The sequence below is a fragment of the Taudactylus pleione genome, unplaced genomic scaffold, assembly GCF_031769625.1.
Source record: "Taudactylus pleione unplaced genomic scaffold, aTauple2 ptg000253l, whole genome shotgun sequence".
Taxonomy (NCBI): Eukaryota; Metazoa; Chordata; class Amphibia; order Anura; family Myobatrachidae; genus Taudactylus; species Taudactylus pleione.
This window is the reverse complement of record NW_028284655.1, coordinates 5,457,051-5,481,325: the sequence shown is the minus strand read 5'-3', so window position 1 is coordinate 5,481,325 and position 24,275 is coordinate 5,457,051. Positions and strand designations below refer to the sequence as shown.

The following is a 24,275-nucleotide window of genomic DNA, read 5'->3' as shown; positions in this document are numbered from 1 at the left end:
AGCGCTGCCGGCCTTCCGCTGCTCGGAACTCTGCTGATGTCGGCCTGCCGCTGTCGGGAATAGAACCGCCGGCGGTATTTCATACCCATTCCACGAGGAGGGAGCCGGAAGACGGAGCTCATGAGTGAGCTCCAGCCGGCTCCCTCCATGCAGCAGCCAATGAGAGTCTGTGTGACTCTCATTGGCTGCTGTAACAAACACACAGCTGCCGCTGGCGGCTGTGTGTTTGATCTGTGTAGGGCAGAGCGCTGTCACAGCCCTACACTCGAGGAGCCCTGATGTCGGATTCTCTAGTGAGAATCTGACATCAGGCGGCCGCCGTTCGGCCCCCAAACGGGGATCCGAGTCAGGCGGGGAACACCCGAACAGGGTTCGAGTGGACTCGGATCCCCTATGTTCGGAGCGGTTCGGATTCCACAGAATCCGAACCGCTCATCTCTACTAAAAACATAAATTAATGTAATTGTCTAAATATTAAAATTCAATGCCAGAGGAAAACAAATGATTCATATCTACACCCAGCTGCTACCCTCGGCGAGAAACTGAAGCGAGAAACCGGTTAGTATTCTTATCAATATAATTATCTATACTGGATATTTCAGGGGATCATGAAAAAAAGAATAATATGCAATATGAAAAAGAATATAAGAGAGCTGGGTACTGGCGCTTGATGTAATGTCTTGATCTGGACGTATTTCCTGAATACTTGTATGGATGTATAGATTGTAAGCTTGCAAGCAGAACCATCTTGCCTCTTCCTGTCTGTCATTCCCCAGAGTCATTTCATTACTGTTTTGCTCACAAATGTAGAGCGCAACAGAATATGTTGGCTCTATATAAATAAAGGTTAATAAATATATTACTTGACAACCATTGATGCGGCAGGCTGCGCCTCTGACAGCAGATTACCATGGTTTCGGATGGAAGATACATGTATATTATTTAGAGATGAGCGTTTCGGTTCTACTCGTTTCCGTTCGGATCTGAAAAATCGCTCTCACGTGGATAGCCAGTGATGGATCCAAACTTGCGCTAACTTGGCGAAAAGAACCGAGTACAACCGAACTGCGCATCTCTGATGTTGTTTATTTATTTGATACAATCCTCAAACTGATATTACATTCACAATCAGAGGTCTTACTCTCTAAAGAGCTGAGCATATAACAGTATTCTATCAACAAACTCCTATCTCACCAATATCAGCTTTTAAATATTGAAACACACAGGGCAGGATGTAATAGGGTACAAGTTCTTGTGCGGGAACAAAGTCACACCTTCTCGCACATTTTCAAGGTGCGAGTTTGTCCCTAAACTCTCAAATGTAATAGGGTGCAAGTCATACATGCCTACTCTCCCGGAAGTCGCAGGAGGCTCCTGAGTTTTCGGTAGAGTAGGCATTTCTCCCGCATTCCTGCCCACTTCCTAGTGAAGTGGGCAGAATGGGGAGAATTTCCGCGGCGATCATGGGTCTCCGTGTAGGGGGCTGGGCATCATGAATCGCGTAATTTTGCCCTGCCCCCTATTTAAATTTGAGCCAATCACAGAAATTTACCACAAGGGGTGGGGCTTAATGATGCAAACTGTCAGCCCCGCCCCCCAATCGCCACCCTCCTGCTTCTCCTTCCCAGGTTTCTCCCGGGGAGAGAAAAACAAAGGTAGGCAAGTATGGTACAAGTTTGAGGGATCCCAGGCCTGGGCTAACTAGCATGGGGTGATGAATAATTTGTCCGGGGGACTCCGTGAAGCGGCGCCCATGGCTGCAGCATTGCACCCCTGCTAGAAAGAGTCTAGGGCTGGTTGTGGCTATTACCCCTACTCATTTTGTCCTCCATATTTCCACAACCAGGACCGGCTTGCTGAGCCTGGTGCTGGTTGTTAAAAATACTAGGCATCCCAACGTCTTTTTCCCCCCGTATTTTCACAACCAGGACCGGCTCAAAAAATTCCAGTGCTGACTATGCTTTTAGGGGGAAGTTTTAACACTTTACTAGCTTTTTCACACAGAAGCCTTCACGGATCTTACTGATCTGTGAAGACTTCTGTCTAACTCGCATCTGCTCAGGCTATACTTGCTAGCCCGAATCAGGTCTATTATTTTGAAAGTTTTATTATAAGTAATTTTGTGCGAGTTAAAAACTCATATCTGAATGCGAGTTTGGCCATTGCGAGTTGCGGGAATGCGAGAAACATGAAAGATTGTATGTTCTAGCACCCTAATTCATGTGTGAGTTGTAAAAAAATGTGAGTTTAATACTATACTTTTTTTTAGTTTTTTTTACAACTCACACCCTATTACATTTGACCCACAATATCCAACAAATGTTACACCAGTGTAGCAGCAATTTTAAACCACTAACCAAAAATTAACCATTATTCAAGAAATATTCTTATTAGTATCATCAAAATATAGTGATTCAAAGATTTCCCCATACACACACACGAACCTGTTAAACAGATAAAAGCTCAATAAATACATCTCAGAAAAAGGTTTATTATAATAAGCCAGGTTCTGTGTAACTTAAAAAGGGGATGCAGTCAGGATGCCGACGGTCGAAATGCCGACCGCCGGCTCACAACTGTTTAAGCCCTGCAGGGGTCTAATGTCAGGCGTCAAAATCCCAATGCCTGTCATTTTACCTACGCCGGGAGCCCGACGCCTGGCATACCGAATGAAGGTAAGCCGGGCGGCGGGCGCGGACAGCCGCGGGGGGAGGGTTAGGTTAGGGGCTCCTGGGGGGGGACTTAGGGTTAGGCATCCCCCCGGGAGGTTTATGCTAGGGAAAGGGTTAGGCACCCCCGGGGGGAGGTTAGGGTTAGGCACCCCCCTGGGAGACTTAGGTTTAGGCTACGGGAATAGGGGGGTTAGGTTTAGGCACTTAGAGGGGGGTTAGGTACTAGGGGCGGTAGATTAGGGTTAGGCACCCCTAAGGGAGGGTTAGGGGGGGGAGAAGATTAGGGTTAGATAGTCTACTTACCGATCGGGATTTGGATGCCTGCCGGTCTTCTGCTGTCGGGATTTGAACTGCCGGGCATACGTCCGGCGGTCATTCATACCGATCCCCTTAAAAAGATCATCATAAAATTCTTTTACCCAAAAAAACAGATATGGGAATTTGAAAAGGTTACTGCTATTTACCAACATCCCTGGCTACGATAGGGTTCACAAGGACAGTGACAGCTGCCTTCCTATCACTATCTCAGGAAAAAATACTTTATTGTTAAAATAAACCTTTTTTGGGGGGGAACTAGAAGCAAAAGTCAGGGCTTTCAGTCCACTGTGCATGTGTGAACCGTTAAAAGTAGGTCCCGTTTGCACAAAATCTTCTATGTCTGACTGTTGAAACAACTTTGTAAAAACACTTGGAAGATTCTGATGACATCTGGCAAAAGCTTTTATGGTCAGATGAGACCAAGATAGAAATTTTTGGACTGAAGTCCAAGAGCTATTTCTGATGAAAACTGAACACAGTGCACCACCCAAAACACACCATAATTAATAAGAAGCATGGTGGTGGAAGCATTATGTTGTTGGGGTGTTTCTCAGCAGAGACTGGGCAAATGGTCAGGATTGAAGAGTAGATGAATGCTGCCAAGTTAACCCAGATTCTTGAGGAAAACCTGCGGCCCTCTGCTAGACAACTGAAGATGGGCAGGAGGTTCACCATCAAGCACGATAACGAACCTAACCATACCGCCAACAAAACAACGTAGTGGCTTATGGATAGGAAGGAGAATATCCTTGAGTGGCCCTGACCAGAATCCGATCTCAAAAACAGCAGTCCAACGCCCCTCACCACAAAATGTGAATGAATGTGAACAGTTCTGCTGGGCAGAAAGGGCAATTACTCCCCAGTCTCTACCTGCTCACAAGCTGGTAGAGATATATGCAATCAGACTTATCGCTGTAATTGCAACAAATATGGCTCTACAAAGTATTATATAACCACCCTTTAACTCTATAAAGGGACTCATGGTTACTAATTCTCTTGACGTCTAATGTACCCATCTATCACCTCCCACTAAGGGGTGTACATCCTTTTATTAAATCAGTGCCTCCACCCAAGTATTGGTATGTAATAATGGGCCTACTTGGGAAAACCCAAATTTAAGTAGAAATTATTCAGAGGTAATGGGATGACCATATATCTAATTTATATTATACCTTTCGAAAATACCTTTTTCCTAATACCTTACAAATATATATAATTTGTTTTTTTTTATACAGGCAAGTAAACGCACATCAGAGGTATGGATGATAACGTATTGTATGTATTTATACTATAAGCATAACCGAATTGTTACATAGCGATAACACTTAGAGGGGTATTCAATATGAAACGTTATCTTCACTGTCGAAGTTAACGTTTCATATTGGAGTTTTTACCTGCATTAAAGTATGGGGCGCGCTCCCGATTATACCCGTATTCAATATAAAATTAACGAAAACGGGAAACTCCAAAGTTGGATTTGCGTAAAGTTATGAATTTTTCCTTAAAAAAATTGTAAGACCCCCCTCAAGTAGTAAAAACATGGGGGATCACTATGGGTACCCCCGTTTTAGCCTTTAATTGAAAGTCGGGATTTAAATAGCCGCAGCAGGTGTTTTTTTTTCCGACATTCAAGAAGTGATGCAGAAGAGCACTTAGGTTATTTTTTTGGTTTTTTTTAAGTGGTCCCATCAAATTTGGGGTACATGAAAATGGGTACTAGCATATTTTTATGTCCCTAAAGTAAGTTTTTAAAAATTCTGCATTTGTGCACCTGCCGCTATAATTCTATTCTAGAAAACACCTGCCGCATACTTGCAGGATAGCCCTGAACCTATTTCCCTATTGTTTAACAATTTTTTTCCATTTTTTTTTTTTCACCCCAATTTTTAAATACATTTTTTGGGGTGTCCCTAATATTTTTTTAAACTTTTTCTGACACAGTTCTTTTTTAAATGGGTGCAGGCTATTTTTTTTAAGCCTGCACCCCTAAACCCCAATTCTGCACTTTTTTTCGAGACCTATTCAATGGTGAAAACTTATCCCCGTTTTTTATCAAAGACTTTTCAAAACTGCGATAAGTCTTTGAAATTGAATACGGTGTAAAACTAAAACCTGCGATAATGACATCATACCTCCGATATTAACGCAAAAACGATGTTATCGCACCCATATTGAATACCCCTGTTAGACTTATCTCTCTCTGACCCTGCCCTGCTTTCCCTGATAGGATATTGAATTATGTAAACATATCTCATTGTACATTTTCACATATATGTAAAATATTTATAGCAGTTCCTACACATTTGCCATATTAAAATACATTTATTAGTACATTACTTATTTTAACCCTTAACCAGGGTTACAATTTTATCATGAGACTGATCATTTCTCCAACCCTAGTATTCTAGTTTTCCGTTGTTTATTATTTTCACAACTGCTGCATTTTTATTAGTTGAATGATGTAATGTAAAATATGCAAATATGCCTGAAAAAAGTTTAATTGTATCTTTCATATTCCAGGGTATAAAATGACAAAATATAAAGGTATAGGCACTGTACTTCTGTTTCAAAGCAGGGAGAGTGTTATCTATTATATCACATGGAAATGTTTAAAGAGATATCTACCTAAAGCTGGGTACACACTGACAGATATATTGGCCGATCAATTGATCGGCTAATATATCTGGTGCCCGGCCGTCGGCCAGTGTGTACCCGCGATATGTCTGTGAACGACATTGTTCACAGACATATTGCATTGGCTGTGCTGCGCATTCAATGGCAGATAGATCTGTCCATCGGGCAGTGTGTCGTACACATGCAGCAGAGGCCGCGGGGAGGGGAACGGGACCCCCGGCCAGAAGCAGATGATGGTTGTTCAGTGTGTATGAACGACCATCATCTGCAGATATATCGGTGCAGTGTGTAGCCACCTTTAGACATATGTCATTTAAGCAATAAGGTCATTGCAATTAGCAGCGATGACAAAAGGTTCCTGAGTTTCCCCAGTACCATGCAGACACTAATATCACAGATTTGTCCTCTTTCCCGTAGAGGTGTGCCATATTGCGGTACAGTAATAAGCGCTGATGTGCGCAGCCACACTTGGCAACCACAAAAATATGGTCCTCAGAATTAAGTATTATTAAACTGTATAATTATAGCAACTTCCACACTTGCCTACATGCACCCTTGCAGGGGACAATGGTCTTGATCCAGAGATGTACGCTAATGTAATTACAGCTGCAATCCTGTACACAGCGGATGTGCAAAAATATGCAAATGTTGCAGACGTCGGGATATGTATTGAGATGCCCACTGGTGTCATCGCATATCCAAGCAACTGCGTGCAAATACGCAGCCGCCATCACAGATCATTTGATAATCGATCATCTGGATAGCTGTATGATTTTGCTGAATGGTCTGGACCATTTTACATGCGTAGGGGATTGCAGACGCAGGCTACTACATGCTCTGAAAACGGTCAGGACACACCTACATTTTTTGCCACCGCTCCCCGTTACCTACCCCAAACAGCCCCTAACTGTCCATCACTGCGAATGAAAAGTCTCTGTGAGCGACTACAGTAATGTACCTTGATGCATGCACAGTGCCACTCATGCACAGATGGTGTAATGGTTAGCATTACTGCCTCACAGCACTGAGGTCGTGGGTTCGATACCCACTACTGCCATAACTGTGCAGAGTTTGTATATTCTCCCTGTGCTTGCGTGGGTTTCCTCCAGGTACTCCGGTTTCCTCCCACACTCCAAAAATATACTGGTAGGTTAATTGGCTCCCAACAAAAATTAACCCTAGTGTGTATGTGTGTGCGCATGTGGTAGGGAACATAGATTGTAAGCTCCATTGGGGCAGGGACTGATGTGAATGGCCAAATATTTCTGTAAAGCGCTGCGCAATATGTGTGCGCTATATAAATAACTGGTAATAATGCACAGACAGCTGATAATCGCTCATTTGCCTGAACTTCGGAATAGCAGGCCCAATGTTGAGAAAGCAGAATTGCTCCAAAGGCTGCGTTGGATTAATTTACAACGGTTAATATTATTATTACCGGTTATTTATATAGCGCACAAATATTCCGCAGCACTTTACAGAGAATATTTGGCCATTCACATCAGTCCCTGCTCCAGTTGAGTTTATAATCTATGGGCCTGATTCAGAGCCGCTCGTAAGCGGCCGCTCGTTTGTTCCGAGCGATGTTCGCACAACTGCGCATACGTACGGCTCGTAATACGCATGCGCGAACCAGTCAGTGCAGTCGAAATTCATGTGCTCGCAAAAGAGCGAATGCCTGCTAATTTGAGTGACAGGATGAGGCGTTTGTGGGTGGTAACAGGGGAAGGTGCTTGAAAACGAGGAGTGGAGATCCGAATGCAGGCATGCCAAACGGTCAAAACGGGCGTTTTAAGGGTGTGCATAATTAACAAAGCAGCGTCATCGACCACGTCACTTGGTTGTCTTTTAGCCTGAACTGCTCGCATGATTGCGGTAGGAAAATCCTACCACAAGCACTGCGAGCAGTTCAGACGCCTTTCGATGTACTCGATTAATCTAATAAATAGCGGACATGACGTAGGATGCGAGCGACCAGGGGGCGTTTTTATCAAAATAGCGGCCGCATGTTTTGTTCGCTCGTTCAGACTTAGAGGCGTCAACAGACCGCAAAGAGCGAGCACTTAATTTAACTAGCCGGCCCCGTTTTATGAACGACCGTTCGCAAATAGCGTCCGGCTCTGAATCAGGCCCTATGTTCCCTATCACATGCACACACACACTAGGGTTAATTTGTGTTGGGAGCTAATTAACCTACCAGTATATTTTTGGAGAGTGGGAGGAAACCAGAGTATCAGGAGGAAATCCACGCAAGTACATGGAGAATATACAAACTCCACACAGTTAGGGCCGTGGTGGGATTTGAACCCACAACCGACATGCTGTGAGGCAGTAATGCTAACCATTACACCGTCTTTGCTGCTATCCCATTTAATCAAGTATTCCACCATTTAATCACAATAGAACACCTTGGACGTTCTTCTACTGGAGTCCATGGAAATACAACATTTTATCTCAGCTGAGCCACAAATAAGGCAGCTTAAATTAATATACAAAAATATAAAAAAGGCAATTTTGAGCACTTGAATAGGGGTGAGGTGAAATAAATCATATTTATAACTAGAAAACATTGTCCTTAAAAACACATATACCCAGATATGTAATTGGGTCAATGTTGCTGCAAGGCTGCTTTCCTTATATCCCTCATGTATGTTCAGCCAGCATGTTCTCGCATGACACTGACTCACAAACACACACTCGCAGGTATTTACCCTGCAGAAAGCTGCCTGTCACCTCCAGCAACAACACATAAAATCAGCACAGAAATCTTCTCCGGCATGTTAATCTACAAAAAGGATTACTGTATGTATATTTCAAAGGAAAGACAATCTCAGTGCACATGGAAACCAAATGCAACAACATAATATGGGGGAGATGTATCAAACCTTAGAAAAATAAGTGGAGACATTACCCAATAACAACCAATCAGTTTGTAGCTATCATTCATCTAGCACAGTTTATAAAATGACAGTTAGAAATTGACTGGTTGCTATGGGCAACGTCTCCACTTTATTTCTCTCCAAGACTTGATACATTTCCCCCTTGAGAGATATGTCAAGTCTTGAGATGTAAAAGACGACTAACTAATAACTGTATCAGATCAAATATTTGCAACTACATCCATGTTACCATATTGCCCAAAGACCTAACTGGCTTATTCTAGTTGTATTATATAATTGACATACGATATATAATTATACCCCTATAAAATGAATCCTCATATTAAGTGCGTCTATATCAGATTGTATTTTTCTGATAAGAGAATCATGGTTACATCTTTCTGTATTAATAACTTGTTATTTCGGTAATCGGGTATGAGTCTAATGGTGCAAACATACGGTCAGATAAAAAGGACGATAGAAACGATAACAATATCGTTTGATCGTTCATGTCGTCCTTTTTTTTTAACCCCCTCCAACGACCAAACGATGGTCAATGCGGGGGTACGGATGGTTGATATCGACCATCGCCCGTGCATGTAGGCCAACCTGGTTGATATCGACCAGGTTAGCCTGTTTACTATAGGGACCCGCGATCACGTAACGTCATTTGGGGGTTGGTGCATGTGCTGGATGTTCGATATCGAACATCCAGCCCATGCAGGACGGTCAGACAACGATATCTGATCGTTGTCTGATTGTCCCGTGTGTACGGGCCATAAGTGGGCCAGCATTTGGGACAAATTCCAGTAGAGGCATTGGTTGTCCATGGCAATCCACCATCCGACCGTTTTAGCGTATTTTGCGGTAGTTGCGACGGTCACTATATCTTAATGCTGGTATCAGCTCTTCCCCTTGTGTACAAGTGTGCTGCTGACTGTGCTAGGACTGGAGCGCTCACTTTGAGTGTCTATACCGCTTGCTTTGCCATCGGTCGAGTATGTGAGCTATTAAGCGCCTGTATACACTACCACTATCGGCAATGCGCCCACTACACACCCATAAGACGGACCAACTCCACCCGTTTCAGTAGCCAACTCCCAGTCACCGCCCAGGAACACACAGCACATTTCCTGTACATTTCTGATACCGTGCGTCTAAGTCGCAATCGCGCCTCTGTGCGCACACACCGTGTAACGCATGTGCCATACAAGTTTTTAGGGATATATGCGTAGTAGCAAAAAATCACTCAATTCCATGAACTTTGGCATTGCGTGCGGCTCAGAATCAGATCCAATATGCTTCAATTATTCTGCCAAGCAGCAACGTACCCTTGAAAGGGGATTCTGGCAGTCAGAATGACAGCACCAGAATCCCGACACCTGTCAGAATCCCGGCGCCGACATCCTGACCGCTGGAATCCCAAAGGTAAGTAGCGGGGTTATGGAGTGGGTTAGGCACGAGGGTTAGGGTGTCAGTATCAGGATTCTGACTGCCAGGAGCGCCAGCATCCCGTACCCATCTCCCTTGAAAGATATATTAAAAAAAGGTAAAGGACACTTTTAGAAACGTGCTTTATCCTGTATGATCAATAAGCCGATTCAGAGCACTAAGGCACCTGCAGAACATCAGGGTGTGAGCCTACAGCATAATGTATGTGCAGAACATATATAAGTAATCAGGGTCGAACTGGCTCACAAGGGAAATCCCCGGTGGGCCCCACTGTCTGAGAGCCCCACCCCCTCCTCTAGGGGTCAGTAACATAGTGGAGCAGGATCATGGATGAACTTGGTGCTTGTTTTGTGTATATGGAAATGACACCAAGATTAGCCCTACTGCTAATCAATGTGGTTGTCCTGACACACCCCTGTCCCCTTCTTTTAAAGAGCCCCAGTTCTTTGTATGTATTCTCAAATGGTTGGCCAAGTCTCTCTGTGGACACCAGTTGACTGCTCCCAATTATTTATTCACTGCTTTGCTATCGAGCAGAGATTAGGACTGAATGGGATCGTGTGATCTCTTCTGTACAACGAAGGGAAGTCACGCAGCTTCCCAGAGGAGGAGGAAGTGCAGTGTGGGCTGCCTAATTCTTCTACGGGTAAAATCTTCTAGAAAAACTAGCTGCTGTAAGATGGCAAGGCTGGGACTTCTGATAAGCTTGTGTTTGAGGTCTGTGGACCTGATTCAGAGCCGCTCGCTGTTTGCGAGTGTTCGTTCTGAATCAGGGCGGGGATTTATTTTATTTTTTTTCTCCTGCCCGCTCGCTAAGCTGTGGGTGCCCACCCACAGCTTGTGCGAGTGGGCTGGAGATGGTCGCGATTATCGCGACCATCGGGCTTGCAAGGAGACCTTGAGGTAGGGTATCAGCTCTCGCAAGCCCGAGTGGACTCCCTGCTCTAATAGAGCAGGAAGTCCACTACTGACATCACGAGTGATGTCAGTAGGGCCGCCCACAAACGCCAGGCGTTCCTAAGGGAACAGAAACAGACAAATCTCAGGCGCACAACTCCAAATTATTGATAATGTATAAATGCAATAAAATTTTGCTATCAATAGAGGTTTTTAGCATAATCATGGCCAAGGTTATGGCCTACCCACCATTATCCAGGTAACCTCTTTTGTGGTAGGTCCCTAACATTCTAGGGTTCAAATCCAGAGTGCAGGACTTCCCATATGTTCCTTAGGGAACACCTGCGTTTGCCTAACCACCCCTTCCCCGCCTACAAAACAGGGCGAGCTGTCAATCAACATCGACAGCCGCCCCGTCTTGTAGCGAGCCCCGGAGCGACTGAACTTCAGTCGCTCGCTGGGGCTCGCGCATGCGCACACCGGAGGTGGCACAAGCACAGGGGGCAAACATCGACCAGCTTGCGAGCGCTGTGCGCTTGCGAGTGGGTCTGAATCAGCCCTTGTAGCACATGTGGGGATGATGTGATGGGCATGTAACTGGAAAGTAGGGAGGTACAGTATGATGGACATGTAGAGAAGATCTGATTGCCACCTAAGCAGGCCCGGCGACAGGGGGGGACTAAGGGGACACCCGTACTAGGCCCTAAGGTCCAGAGGGGCCCAGAGGTCCAGGTGGGCACCATAGCCACCGCCGCCCAGCCCCAACTCCCCTGTAGCCTGACCCGGGCAGCTCTGGGCTCTTCCAGGTGGCCCGGGCTGGGCATGACCTTTACTGCACGTCACCGCACGGCTTCCCTGCCCGGGCAGAAGTGGATGGATCCCCAGCCAGCCATCAGGTAGTAAGTAATTGAGGCTGCTGTATGGGCTGGGGTGGAAGAGGGTGCAGGGGGCAGAGGAAGGTGACGGCTGGGGGCGGAAGGTGACAGGTTAGACGCAGAGGAAGGTGATGGTGCCTGGTGACCGAGGATGGTGAAGGAGGCTGAGAGCAGAGGAAGGTAATGGGGGCTGGGGCAGAAGATTACGGGCTGGATGCAGAGAAAGATGAAAGAGGCTGGGGCAGAGGAAGATGATGGGGGCTGGGGGCAGAAGGTGACCGGCTGGAAGCAGAGGAAGGTGAAGGGGGCAGAGAAAGATGAAAGAGGTGATGGGGAGAGGAAGCTGATGGGGCTGGGGGCAGAAGGTGACAGGGGTTGGAAGTAGAGGAATGTAATGGTGCCTGGGGACAGAGGAAGGTGAAGGGGGTAGAGGAAGATGAAGGGGGTTGGGGGCAGAGGAAGGTGATGTGGGCTGGGGGCAGAAGGTGACAGGCTGGACACAGACGAAGGTGTTGGTGCCTGGGGACTTAGGAAGATGAGGGTGCCTGGGGACGGAGGAAGGTGAAGGGGGCTGGGGACGGAGGAAGGTGATAGGGGCTGGGGGTGGGGCCCCCAGAGACATCAGTGTACCAGGCCCGAGATTTCTGTTGCCGGCCCTGCATCTAAGGGGCAGGTGGGGTAATTTAAGATTGATAAATAAAGTATTAATATAAAAAAGAGGATAGGTGTAATTCAGCCTATACAGACAATAATTCTTATATAAAAACTGTAAGATTATTCCCAATGACATGTAGAGCGATCCAAAAATAAATAAAAATAGATAAAGAGTCCTCCATATATTAATTAGTATCAATATTCCAAATGTGTTGCAGGGAAAGAGAAAATTCCATTGATACAAAGACACTTTAAATGTAAAACAATGTCTCCATCAGGGTGCAATATGCAGTAATTGACAGTGTTCCATATGAGTAGCCACAGATAGATGGTATAATCAAGCTATTTGATCACTGCAGTGTATAATATGAAGACGTGGAAACTGTAAAAAAGTCAAATGCTTCTTGTCCGTACTGTGGACTATGATGAAAAAGTCACAAGTATTAATTATAGTGGATAGCTTACCACTTTTAGATGGTGTTGATTAGACAATCAGGCTATGCTGAAGTGTTCAGCGTAAGAACTCCGGTCCGTCCTGTATGCTGAGGCTCCGTCCACAGAGCTCAATGAGACCGACGTCTCTACCCAGCTCGAGGCGGTGCACAACAGCCGCACAAGTCAGCCGAATGGTCTGTGACTCCTGCAGTGGTCTCAAAGAGCTGAACTGTATGCAAATGGATAACACGCTGACTTTTCATTATAGTCCACAGTACGGACAAGAAGCATTTGACTTTTTTACAGTTTCCACGTCTTTATATTATACACTGCAGTGATCAAATAGTTTGATTATACCATCTATCTGTGGCTACTCATATGGAACACTGGGCCTGATTCAGAGCCGGACGCTCTGACCAGAGCGCTCGCTCTGAATCAGTGCCCTCCTACCTATAAATGGAGCGGCCTCCTGGCCGCACGCATAGCTGTGGGTGTTCACCCACAGCATATGCGAGCGGCCAAAAAGATGGTCGCGATGGTCAAGACCATTGCGACCATCGGGCTTGCGACGAGACCCTGCGGTAGGGTCTCGGTGACCGCAAGCCCTGGAGTGATTTTGGCTCTATCAGAGCCAAAATCACTCCCACTGACATCACTAGTGATGTCAGTGGGGCAGGACCCAGACGGTAGGCGTTCCATCTGGCAGCCACGCCCACCAAAGGGGGCGTGCTGTCAGTCACCATCGACAGCACGCCCCCTTTGGTGCGAGACCCGGAGCGACAGCTTGGCTGTCGCTGTCCAGGTCTCGGCATGCGCACGACGGAGCTCCCTCCGTCATGCGCATTGGGGTAACATCGACCCGCTTGCGAGCGTCCTGCGCTCGCGAGCGGGTCTGAATGACCCCCTCTGTCAATTACTGCATATTGCACCCTGATGGAGACATTGTTTTACATTTAAAGTGTCTTTGTATCAATGGAATTTTCTCTTTCCCTGCAACACATTTGGAATATTGATACTAATTAATATATGGAGGACTCTTTATCTATTTTTATTTTTTTTATTTATTTTTGGATCGCTCTACATGTCATTGGGAATAGTCTTACAGTTTTTATATAAGAATTATTGTCTGTATAGGCTGAATTACACCTATCCTGTTATTTTTTTTATACAGATACAGTTTGAATAAATATTTCTATATTTACATAATTTCTACATTATTGTTGTGATTGATAAAGCGCAGTTCTTGGTTCATATATTTTTTTGTTGCTTATTTCTATTGAGGGACTATAGAGTTCCTCAGGAACAGCTGCTTAATCAACCTCAATATTCTCACTCTTCAGTTCCCTCTGAACTAACTAGCGCTGACTGGTTTCTAACTGCTCTGTGTTCATTGTGTCATTTAAAATTAGGCTTGTCATATCATTCCTTTAATTTTGGACGCATGAATTATGCTGGGTACACACTTAACTATGTCTACCCAGTACGATCTCGATAACGATGGGATCCAGCAGGGGTCCTGGCATTGGCAAGTGCATACACACTTGCCAATGCCGCGAGCGACGACGGAGGCCATGCTACATTCGGTGTTGCCGACAACGCATGATGTGGACGATATGTCGTCCATTCTGCCGTATCGTGCGACATATCATCTAGTGTGTTCCCGACTTCCCGACTACAGAATCTGTGTAATTCGCATGTCTCTGAATTAAAGGGCTGATATGGCAAGCCTATTTAAGATAGGTTGAGGCCTAGGAGGCTTATGGGTAGGTCTTAGGTGCATGTTTGGGCATGTGAATATGTCTGAGTGGCGTATCAGGAGCATGTAGGGAGGTCTGAGTGAAATGTGGAGGAGTTTTGCAGTACACCTGGATCTGAGGCCTTGCTGGGATCTGGGTGCATGTGAGGGCATTTTGTGGCAAGGAGATTCTAAGTGCATGTTAGGCCATATTGAATGAAATGGGAGACCTAAGTGACATGTGGAACATTGCAGCAAATGAGGCACACGTGGGTGTATTTAGGGTGATGTGGGAGTGTTAGAATGTTTTATTTTGAATCCTGACATTAAGGGTATAGGGCCTGATTCAGACCCGCTCGCAAGCGCACAGCGCTCGCAAGCGGGTCGATGGTCTCCCACTGCACATGCGCCACCTCCGGCGTGCACATGCGCAAGACCCGTCCAGCGACGGCTGCTCCGTCGCTACGGGTCTTGCTACAAGACGGGGCGGCTGTTGATGTTGATTGACAGCTCGCCCATTTTGTAGGCGGGGAGGGGGGGGTGGCTGCACAAACGCATGCGTTCCCTTAGGAACGCCTGGCGTTTGTGGGTGGCCCTACTGACATCACTCGTGATGTCAGTAGTGGACTTCCTTCTCTATTAGAGCAGGGAGTCCACTCGGGCTTGCGAGAGCTGAGACCCTACCACAGGGTCTACTCGCAAGCCCGATGGTCGCGATAATCGCGACGGGCTCCAGGCCGCTCGCAAAAGCTGTGGTTGGTCACCCACAACTTAGCGAGCGGCCTGAAGAAAAAAAAACGCCCTGATTCAGAGCGAGCGCTCGCCAGGCCAGCAGCGAGCGGCTCTCAATCAAGTCCATTGTGCGACCATTTCACAGTGTGTCAGGTTGCCCATATCTAAGCTGGACCCTGAACAATGACAGCCGGTGTCTGATTAGCTACTCTGCACCTTTGCACAATGTGTATAAGGGGAGGTTGTTCTTAAATCTTTTCCATGTGCATATACAGTAAACAAATCTACATGACACCACATGAAGTACACATCCCATACACATATCACAGTTGAGTTGGGAGCATCATTAATTTCGGACACACAAATACTCTAGGAAAGAGTCCCCTGAACCAAAGTAATCTATATTACATTCCATAGCTTTATAATCTAATTAAGTAGGTTGATGGATACAGTTGCTAAGCATTTAAATGGTCAGATAACAGTAAAGGTAAGGGAAGTGCAGCAACGATTTTATTTATTATTAGTTTCTGTAACAAATATTTTTTTCAAACTTAAAACTGGATTTAAAATTAGTGCAAATTATTGTAACACCTTTGTGCATCAGGAAGCAATGCGATGATCATCGTTATAATATGTGCAATTCCTATACGTTTGTCTTTCTGTGCACTTGTATAAAGGCAGTTTAAGTGCTAAATCATTTTTAGGCCTCATTTACTGGCATTTAGGAGCAACATTTTAGCTAAATCATATTAACCAATTAGACACTTGGGAGTAAATTTACTAAAAGTTGATATTGGGTCTAGTTTAAAGTCGACCAAAATGGAACCAACACCCCAGTGATTCTAATCAAAATAGATTATTTACTAATAGTCGATTTTTGGTTCCATTCTGATTGCAATGATGCATTGATTTCTATATGAAGTTCTAAACCTGTTCCATTCATACCCAAATAAAACCAAATATTGACTCAAAATGGACTTTATTATACAAATGCATGACTATTGGACAAAACAGGTCAAATGCACTGTATTACCCACCTGGGATCGGTATGAATGATCCCGACGCCGGAAGACCGGCACTACTGAAAATCCAGATCAATAAGTACACTAACTATACCTAACCCTCTCCCCATAGTGCCTAACCCTAACCTCCCCCCTAGTGCCTAACCCCCGCCCCAAGTGCCTAAACCTAACCCCCCTGTCCCCGCAGCCTAACCCTGCCGGTGGGGTGCCTAGCCCTCCCCCCCCCCTAGCCCCTAACCTAACCCTCTCCCCCACCCCCCGGCGGCTGTCCGCAGCCGCTGCCCGGCTTACCTTCATTCGGTATGCCGGGTGTCCAGGCTCCCGGCATAGCGATAATGATAGGCGGCAAGATTTCGACGCCTATCATTTGACCCTTGTCGGGATTGCATAGTCGGGAAGCCGGCGGTCGGCATTTCGACCGTCGGCTTCCTGACTGCATACCGTATTACCCACTTAAAAGCATTGCTGTGTCTTTACATACCATGATTAGTACACCCAGAATGCCCCACATGCTTGTCTCCCCTGTTATAGACATCAGAATGAGATTTCAGCCAATTGCACATGTTTTAGAAGTTAAATAAACCTGTTTCAGATGTGTCTATTAATTTTAGTGATTTTGAGTCCAGTTTGAGTCGGTTTACAAAAAGACTTAGTAAATAAGAGATTTGTATAGAACTTTTTAAAGTACCGATGTTTTGGTTCATGTTCTATTTCAGTTCAAAGTCTATTTTCTGACGATTTTCAGTCCATTTTGCATTTAGTAAATAACTGACTTTCAAAATAGACTGAAAATCACCTGAAAATCAAAACTGACTGCAATACCGCATATCCACTACATGACTAATGAACGATTGAAAGACATTATCGTTCAATCGTTCATTATATTGTGCAGTTCACATTGAGACCACACTGAACGATATATTGTTCAGTGTGGGCACCCTCCCTCATCCCCGAACCTGCACAACCTGACGATATCGTCAGGTTGGACAGCAGGGTCGGGCGATGAGCGACGGCGTCAATGACCAGCGGGAGCGCTCATCGCTGGTCGTTGATGGCATATCCACTGCATTATTAATGAACGATTGAACGATATTGTTATCGTTCAATCGTTCATTTATATCGTGTAATGGATATGTGGTTTAAGTAAATGTACCCCTAGCTTTCATTGAGTAGTCTACACTAGACAGATGAAAAGCTAGTTATTAATCGGCTGCCAATTATCCAAAAACTTCTGAATTTAGAAAACGGTAACTATTTTCTGAGGTTGTCCATACAGACATGATCACCAGGTGTCTCCTTCTGAAATCATTGCTACTAAACAATTCAATTGGAGTATGCCATAGAAACTATGTGGTGCCTTGAAAATAAAAGATAATAGCAATAATAATAATACTGTAATACTAATAGTGAAAGGTTCTGTCCTTATATTCCTTTATATTTTACAAAATTTGTATTACTATGTATTTTAAATCATTATTATTTTATATATTATCACCACTATCATTCTGTAATATATGGGGCAGAGGACCTCATTCAGACCCGCTCGTTCCCAACGTATGCAAATTTGGCTAAGTGACGGCAAGGCAGGCGATCGCACGGCAAGGCATAAGCACGCCCACTATGTCTTGGCATGCGATTGCTTAGTGTATGCAGACGCCCATCAGCCTGTCTTAAGATGCCCACTTGCCACGTAATTTCCAGGAAGTGTATGCAACCATCGGTAGATCGGGTACCATTGGATACATTCGCAGCACTTGAGGTTGACTATACCCTACCGCAAGCACTGCGAGCACTTCAGTGTATAATTCAACCAGGTGACGTGTACTATGACGCTGCCTGTTAATTATGCACGCCTCTGATACGGCGTTGAACCACTCAGGCACGCCTGCATTTGCACCTCCACTCCCCTGTTTTTAATGGCCAGCCCCTATCACCACCCACAAACAGGATTCTCCTGTCACTGACTCTGCTGGGCTGTCTATGCGCAGCGTCCGAACGCTTCCCGATCTCTCGCACTGGTTCGCGCACGTGCACTGCGATGCATACTCATGCACACACTGTGAAACATCGCGAGTTAAGAGCGAATGCTTCCTACCGAGCGGTTCTGAATCAGGTCCAGAGTTCTAAGCGATGTCTGCAAATGCCACCGCAACAGCTGGATGAAAACACTTTGCGGCCAGTAACAGTCATTTTACTTCGTCCTCCTTAGAGGTGCGCAGGAAAATTAGCAATGTTACTGGGCCGTATCCTATGGTGATGTGTGTAGCCGAACATGGCATGGCATATTGTGGAGCATTGAATCTCCCCCTATATGTCTTAGTAACCATATGACACTTTCATTTGATAGTAGCTTAGAAAAAAATATTTCTAGTGATAAGTATATTATTTTTACAGGAAAAAAAATTTAAATATTCAAAGGGCCTGATTCAGAGTTGTCAGCCACAGCCCCTGCAGCTGCGATCACATACACATTTGCTTTGCGAAAATATGCAATAACCAAATACCGCAGCCACCGGGATATGTATTGAGACACAGTGCCAGGTAACTCTGTGGTCGCACAGAATAGTCGCGGGATCTGAGACGCCAGAGCCATGTTTACTGCCTACAGGATCGCAAACGCAGAATGTGACATGACCCCAAAACGGTCGCAACACACCTGTGGTTTTAGCCGACACTCCCCGTTACCACCCCCTAACACTCCATGACTGTCAATCACAAGGCAAATAAATATTTGCTGCGAGCAACTACGGTAATGTACCTTGATGCATGTGCAGTGCGACTCACACACATGCGCAGACGGCCGATAATCGCTCAGATGCGAATACATCAGCATAACGTACAACTTTGAATCAGCCCTGTGACCGGGTGACCTCTCTACCACCAAGCAACCACAGATTGTTTTTGATCCCACTGGACCTTGTGGTATTAGGGATTTCCTCTTACCATCAGTAACCACATGTTACTGACTCCACCCACTGCGCCGTGGATGAGTAACACACTGTCATCACCAAGCTCCTTCATCTGCACTTGGAACCCCTTATTTGCACCCAGGCTCCTACACTGGCACCTGGAACCACTTCTCCCAGGCTCCTATGCCGGCACCTGGAACCGCCTCTGCTGCGTATGCATATACAAGCTGTGGCCACACCTCCGGATTGGTGTCAGCTGATACCTCCTGGTCTCTCGCAATGGACCAAGCCCTGCTCGGTAGCTGGTAGAGGGCTTGAGCTTGGAGACACTGGGCTCCATCCAAAACAACAGAGAACGGAATAGCGTTTGGCGCAATTCTGTTTTCACAGGATACAGATGCAGTTCTCTTGAAAGATGTTTATTTCTCAAATAATCTTCAAAAAGACTCTTCCCCTTGGCTTAGAGGGTACAGCATACAGATGCAGTACAACTCTTCCTTATGTCCAAAAAGATACACTTATATACAGTACAGGGTTCACATGCCCTCTTTATATTCCATTCTTATACACAATATCACAGGGGGTAAATCCGCCCTGTGGGCCTGATTCAGACCCGCTCGCGAGCGCTGAGCGCATGCAAGCGGGTTGATGTTGGCCCAGTGTGCATGCGCACGAGGGAGCCGGCTCCGTCGTGCGCATGCGCGAGACCCGGATAGCGATGGCCAACCCGTCGCTACAAAGGGGGCGTGCTGCCGATGGTGAGTGACAGCACGCCCCCTTTGGTGGGTGTGCCGGGGGCGTGGCTGGCCAGACGGAGGCGTTCCCATTGGAATGACTGATAGAGCCAAAAGCACTCCAGGGCTTGCGGCAGATGAGACCCTACCACAAGGGTCTCGTCGCAAGCCCTATGGTCGTGATGGTCTTGACCATCGCGAACATCATTTTGGCCGCTCGCTATAGCTGTGGGTGGTGACCCACAGCTATGTGAGCGGCCAGGAGGCCGCTCCAAAAAAACAGAGGGACGGCCCTGATTCAGAGTAAGCGCTCTGTCAGAGCGTCCGGCTCTGAATCAGGGCCTGTGTTCCTTTTAACCAATCATGCTCTCTTACAAAATATAAACACATCTTACATTTCAAAGGAACTAACAAAATTTCTCATTACCACCAAAAACCAGTGGCTTTTCTAAAGCACAAACTGAATTAGCATATACTGTCTCACAAAAGGTAAATATAACTGAAATTTCAATCGCATTCGTTCTTTCATATAAGAGTATCTATGCATCAAACCAGTTTGGCTTTCCCAGTCTTAACACCTTCAGTTTTTAGGAAGCTCCACGGAATCAATATGTATTACCGCTGGACCTAAGCCTGGCGGATGAAATCCCGACGCCGGAAGGCCAGCAGATGAAGATCCCAACTAAGGTAAGTTAGTACCCTAACCGTCTCCTCTCCCCCTCTAACCCTAACCCTCCCTTAGGGGTGCTTAACCCTAACCTCCCCCCCTAGTGCCTAATCCTAACTTCCCCCCAGGGGTGCCTAAACCTAACCCCCCTCCCCACACCCTAAACCTCCCAGGGGGTGCCTGACCCTAACCTCCCTCTGGTGGTGCCTAACCCTAAGTCCCCCCGGGAGTCCCTAAACCTAACCCCAGTTTCGGCGTGGGGCTAATGATAGGTGTCGGTATTTAGACGCCTATCATTAGTACAATGCCGGGCTTTTACTATCGGGTATTTCGACCGCCGGCTTCCTGACTACATCCCAGTTCCACAATAAGGAAATTCTTATAAACAAACAAATTGTTTTTCCCTAAAGGTGCTGGACAGTTACATAGAGACACACAGGAGCTTCCCGAGCGCGCATTTCAAAGAAAAGTCTTGTTCAGTCAACACCAACCCTCCACGGCTAGGCTAGGCAATTAACATATCAATCCCTATGTGAGGATGTCTAAAGAGCAGTTTGTCTCCAAATGTCAATACCATTTTAAAACAAAATACCTTATACATTCCTATAAATGCATAGTCTATACATGGACGCGTTTCCCCAATTTCACATATGCGTGCAGCACAATAAATATAACATGGTAAAACACATTATTACCGCACATTTACACCTAAAGGTCCTTTTATAAATGGCGCCGCAGCACAAGGGTTAACCCTCGGCCATTTTACACATGTGTGGCTGGGCTCCAACCACAAACCCCCAGGACTAAAAGGTAAAATTAACTCATTAACATAAATTAAACTCTGTGGTTCAAAGAAATGTCATGGACATGTTTAAACATGAAGGATAAAATAATAGAGATTCAATATGGTGCAAAACCCATAACAAGTAAATTTTTATGTACTGAAATTTGGTATGTCCCTTTGCATGGTATCATACATTGGCAAATAGAAGAATTATATCATGATGTAAATATTGCAGAGATGACAGGGTAGAGTATGAAATGAAAGGGGGTGGAACAGTAAGATACTGTACAAAGTGCCTTGAGTTTGGGTGAAATAAGGAGATGCAATAAAATACAGGAGTGACTATGAAATGACGGAGGTACAATGTCAATGATAAGGGAAAGAGGAGAAGGAAAGACTGTCATACTGTACTGTCCCCAAAAATAAAATATAAAAAGTTGTCCTTTAACCTCCTCACGCAGCAAAGTCAACCTGAGGCACACATAATGAATTCTGACAGATATGTGAAGAATTGTCTCAACTATCAAGAACTACAATGTAAATGTACAGTGTCCTGCCACTCATTGCATGAGAAATACAGTGTAAAGGCAGGGGCTAAAGGGTTAAAGCTGACAGGAAAAGGCAATTGCCAACAGGCCCGTGTAATAATTTGTTGCTGCACTACGTAATGCAAGTAAATGCAGACTAAATGACAAATAGTACAGAAAGTCCAAATGACAAAAACATAAATAAGATTAAAAAGAAAACCCTAAATTGAATAAGCATAAAAACATTTCTGTGCTAGTCCCTGCACAGTGCTTCCCTAGGTGTGTTATTGGTTATCCTATATGCTAATTATTATTGTAAAATTGTAAGACACTGCATTGCACCACAGCGTCTGACAGTAGGGAAGGGCAGGCCATACATAAAGCAGACATTTAAAAGCAGATATGAAAATAAAGGATACATATTAATTACAACTCTACCTGAGAATACATTAAGACAGTGGTTCCCAAACTGTGCGCTGTGGCACCCTGGGTGCCTCGGGACACTAGCAGGGGTGCCTCAGGTTGTTGATCCAGCACCAAATTAAATTATTTATGGTTAGTGTAATGTAAATATGTGTACAAACAGAAGCACAAACCTGTCACCCACCACATAACTGACTCTAAGCACAATTTACTTCACTTTACTAAAAAACAATTCTAAATCTCTCAATAACAAACAAACTTAGTGGTACCATGAAAACAATTCTGATACTCTAGGGCTCCGAGATTCAAAATAGTTTGGGAACCACAGCATTAAGAAATAAGTACAGTAGAATAATCACTGGTCCATATTCACACAGTTGCTGAAATTGGTCAAAAATAGACAGAACCACATAAGTATCCTGAAGACTGAAGTAAAATGTACACAGAAGAATGATTTGAATTGATATCAGTGGAATATGTACATTGATTGTCTAGGCACAGACAGCTGAGGAAGACAGAGGGGAGTATTGGGGCAATATCTTACCTTACTTCCCAAACTGTATACCTGGTGACCCTCCCACTGCAGTGCCCCCAACAGAGCTTCCTTACCCGTGTCACAGGGCCCCTTCTGGATATGAATGGCAGGCGGGGAATTCTGCAGCCTTGCCCGTCTGTTCTCGGCTTTGAGGTGGCACAGGTTCCTGTAGGTCTTCCCATCACTGCCACACACTGGTTCGCTGGTACTGCAGACACACACTCCTACTCTTCTCCTTGTCGTTGTGCTTACAACACCTGGCAGGACACACTCCAGGCCCTCTCCACACGGGGATCCCCCACGCTGTCCACAGGACTCTCCCTCACCTGCTCCGCACACGGGACAGCACCCACAGGAGTCTCTCACCTCCCCTGCCTGGCAGGGGGACTGGGTACGGGGGCAGCGGGAAAGCTCACAGAGTCTGGGGCAGTTAGATGTCTGGCGACGTGAGATACGAGGGAGGGCAGAGGTTGAGAGAAATAGGAGAAATATGGGGAGCAGAGTCCATACAGGAAACATGTTTACTGATATAAAGGAGCCTAGACCTAACCTTCAAAGCTCACCTTCTATGTAGTATAGACATCTGCCAATCACTCTGATTGTAGAACCTATGTATATACTTCTGGATCATGAATTTGTCCTATATTGAAAATAGATTTTTTAAACTCAATACTATAATTATAATGGAAAAAAATTGGGGGGTGAAATAAATATTATCGCTTTTTATTGTTTAGTGATAATGGCTGTTTTCTTTCCTCAGGCTGTAGAAAGTTATGCCAGCAACTTACCTACTGACTATTAATGGGGTGTTCCTATCAATTCCTTCACTGCATTCAGATGTCTTTAAGTCCTGGCCTGTTACAGTATGCGCAGAGAAGACTAGTATAGCCCAGAGCAATAATTCCTTAAAACCTTGCAAGCTTTGAATACAAATAGCCAAATGTGTTTCACTGTCTCCTCATTTCACTATAAAAGTTCCCCAGACCCATTCTCTACTCCTCTGCCCCCTTTTTCCTCCCTGCTACAAAGCAAGCTGCAGAACCCAGTCATTCGTGATAAAATCCCCCTCTGTTCTTGCCCCAGGACATGAAATCAGGCAGCAGATCCAGCTCTCTGTCTTGTCTCCTCTCTAATAGCTGCCTCTGTGAGTTTAGCTGAAATCATTTGCTCAGCCCCCTGATTAGTTGGTGAATTTCCATGAAGTCCCACCTTAGTGCGAATCCAGCCCCTAAATTCCTCCCTGCATCGTCCTATCTCTAGCATCACCCTGTAAGTGTCAGAAGTATTTCTCTGAGGGAACACGGCAGATGAAAAGGAAAAGTGAGAGAAGGGAAAAGAGGCAAAAAGAAAAACTGGCTGATTTAAAAATATATAAAAAATCATAATGAATG

The 24,275-nt window shown here is 45.3% G+C and overlaps 1 protein-coding gene across 1 annotated transcript in view; it reads right to left on the bottom strand.

Moving 5' to 3' along the window:
• HTRA4 (HtrA serine peptidase 4) overlaps window positions 1-24,019 on the bottom strand; it is an 88,672-nt gene extending 64,653 nt beyond the window's left edge. The window contains exon 1 of the mRNA XM_088480391.1: window positions 22,959-24,019. Within this exon, the coding sequence (XP_088336517.1) occupies window positions 22,959-23,403 (445 nt within the window). The 5' untranslated portion in view covers window positions 23,404-24,019. The remainder of the gene's footprint in view (window positions 1-22,958) is intronic.
• Between the last annotated feature and the right edge of the window lie 256 nt (window positions 24,020-24,275).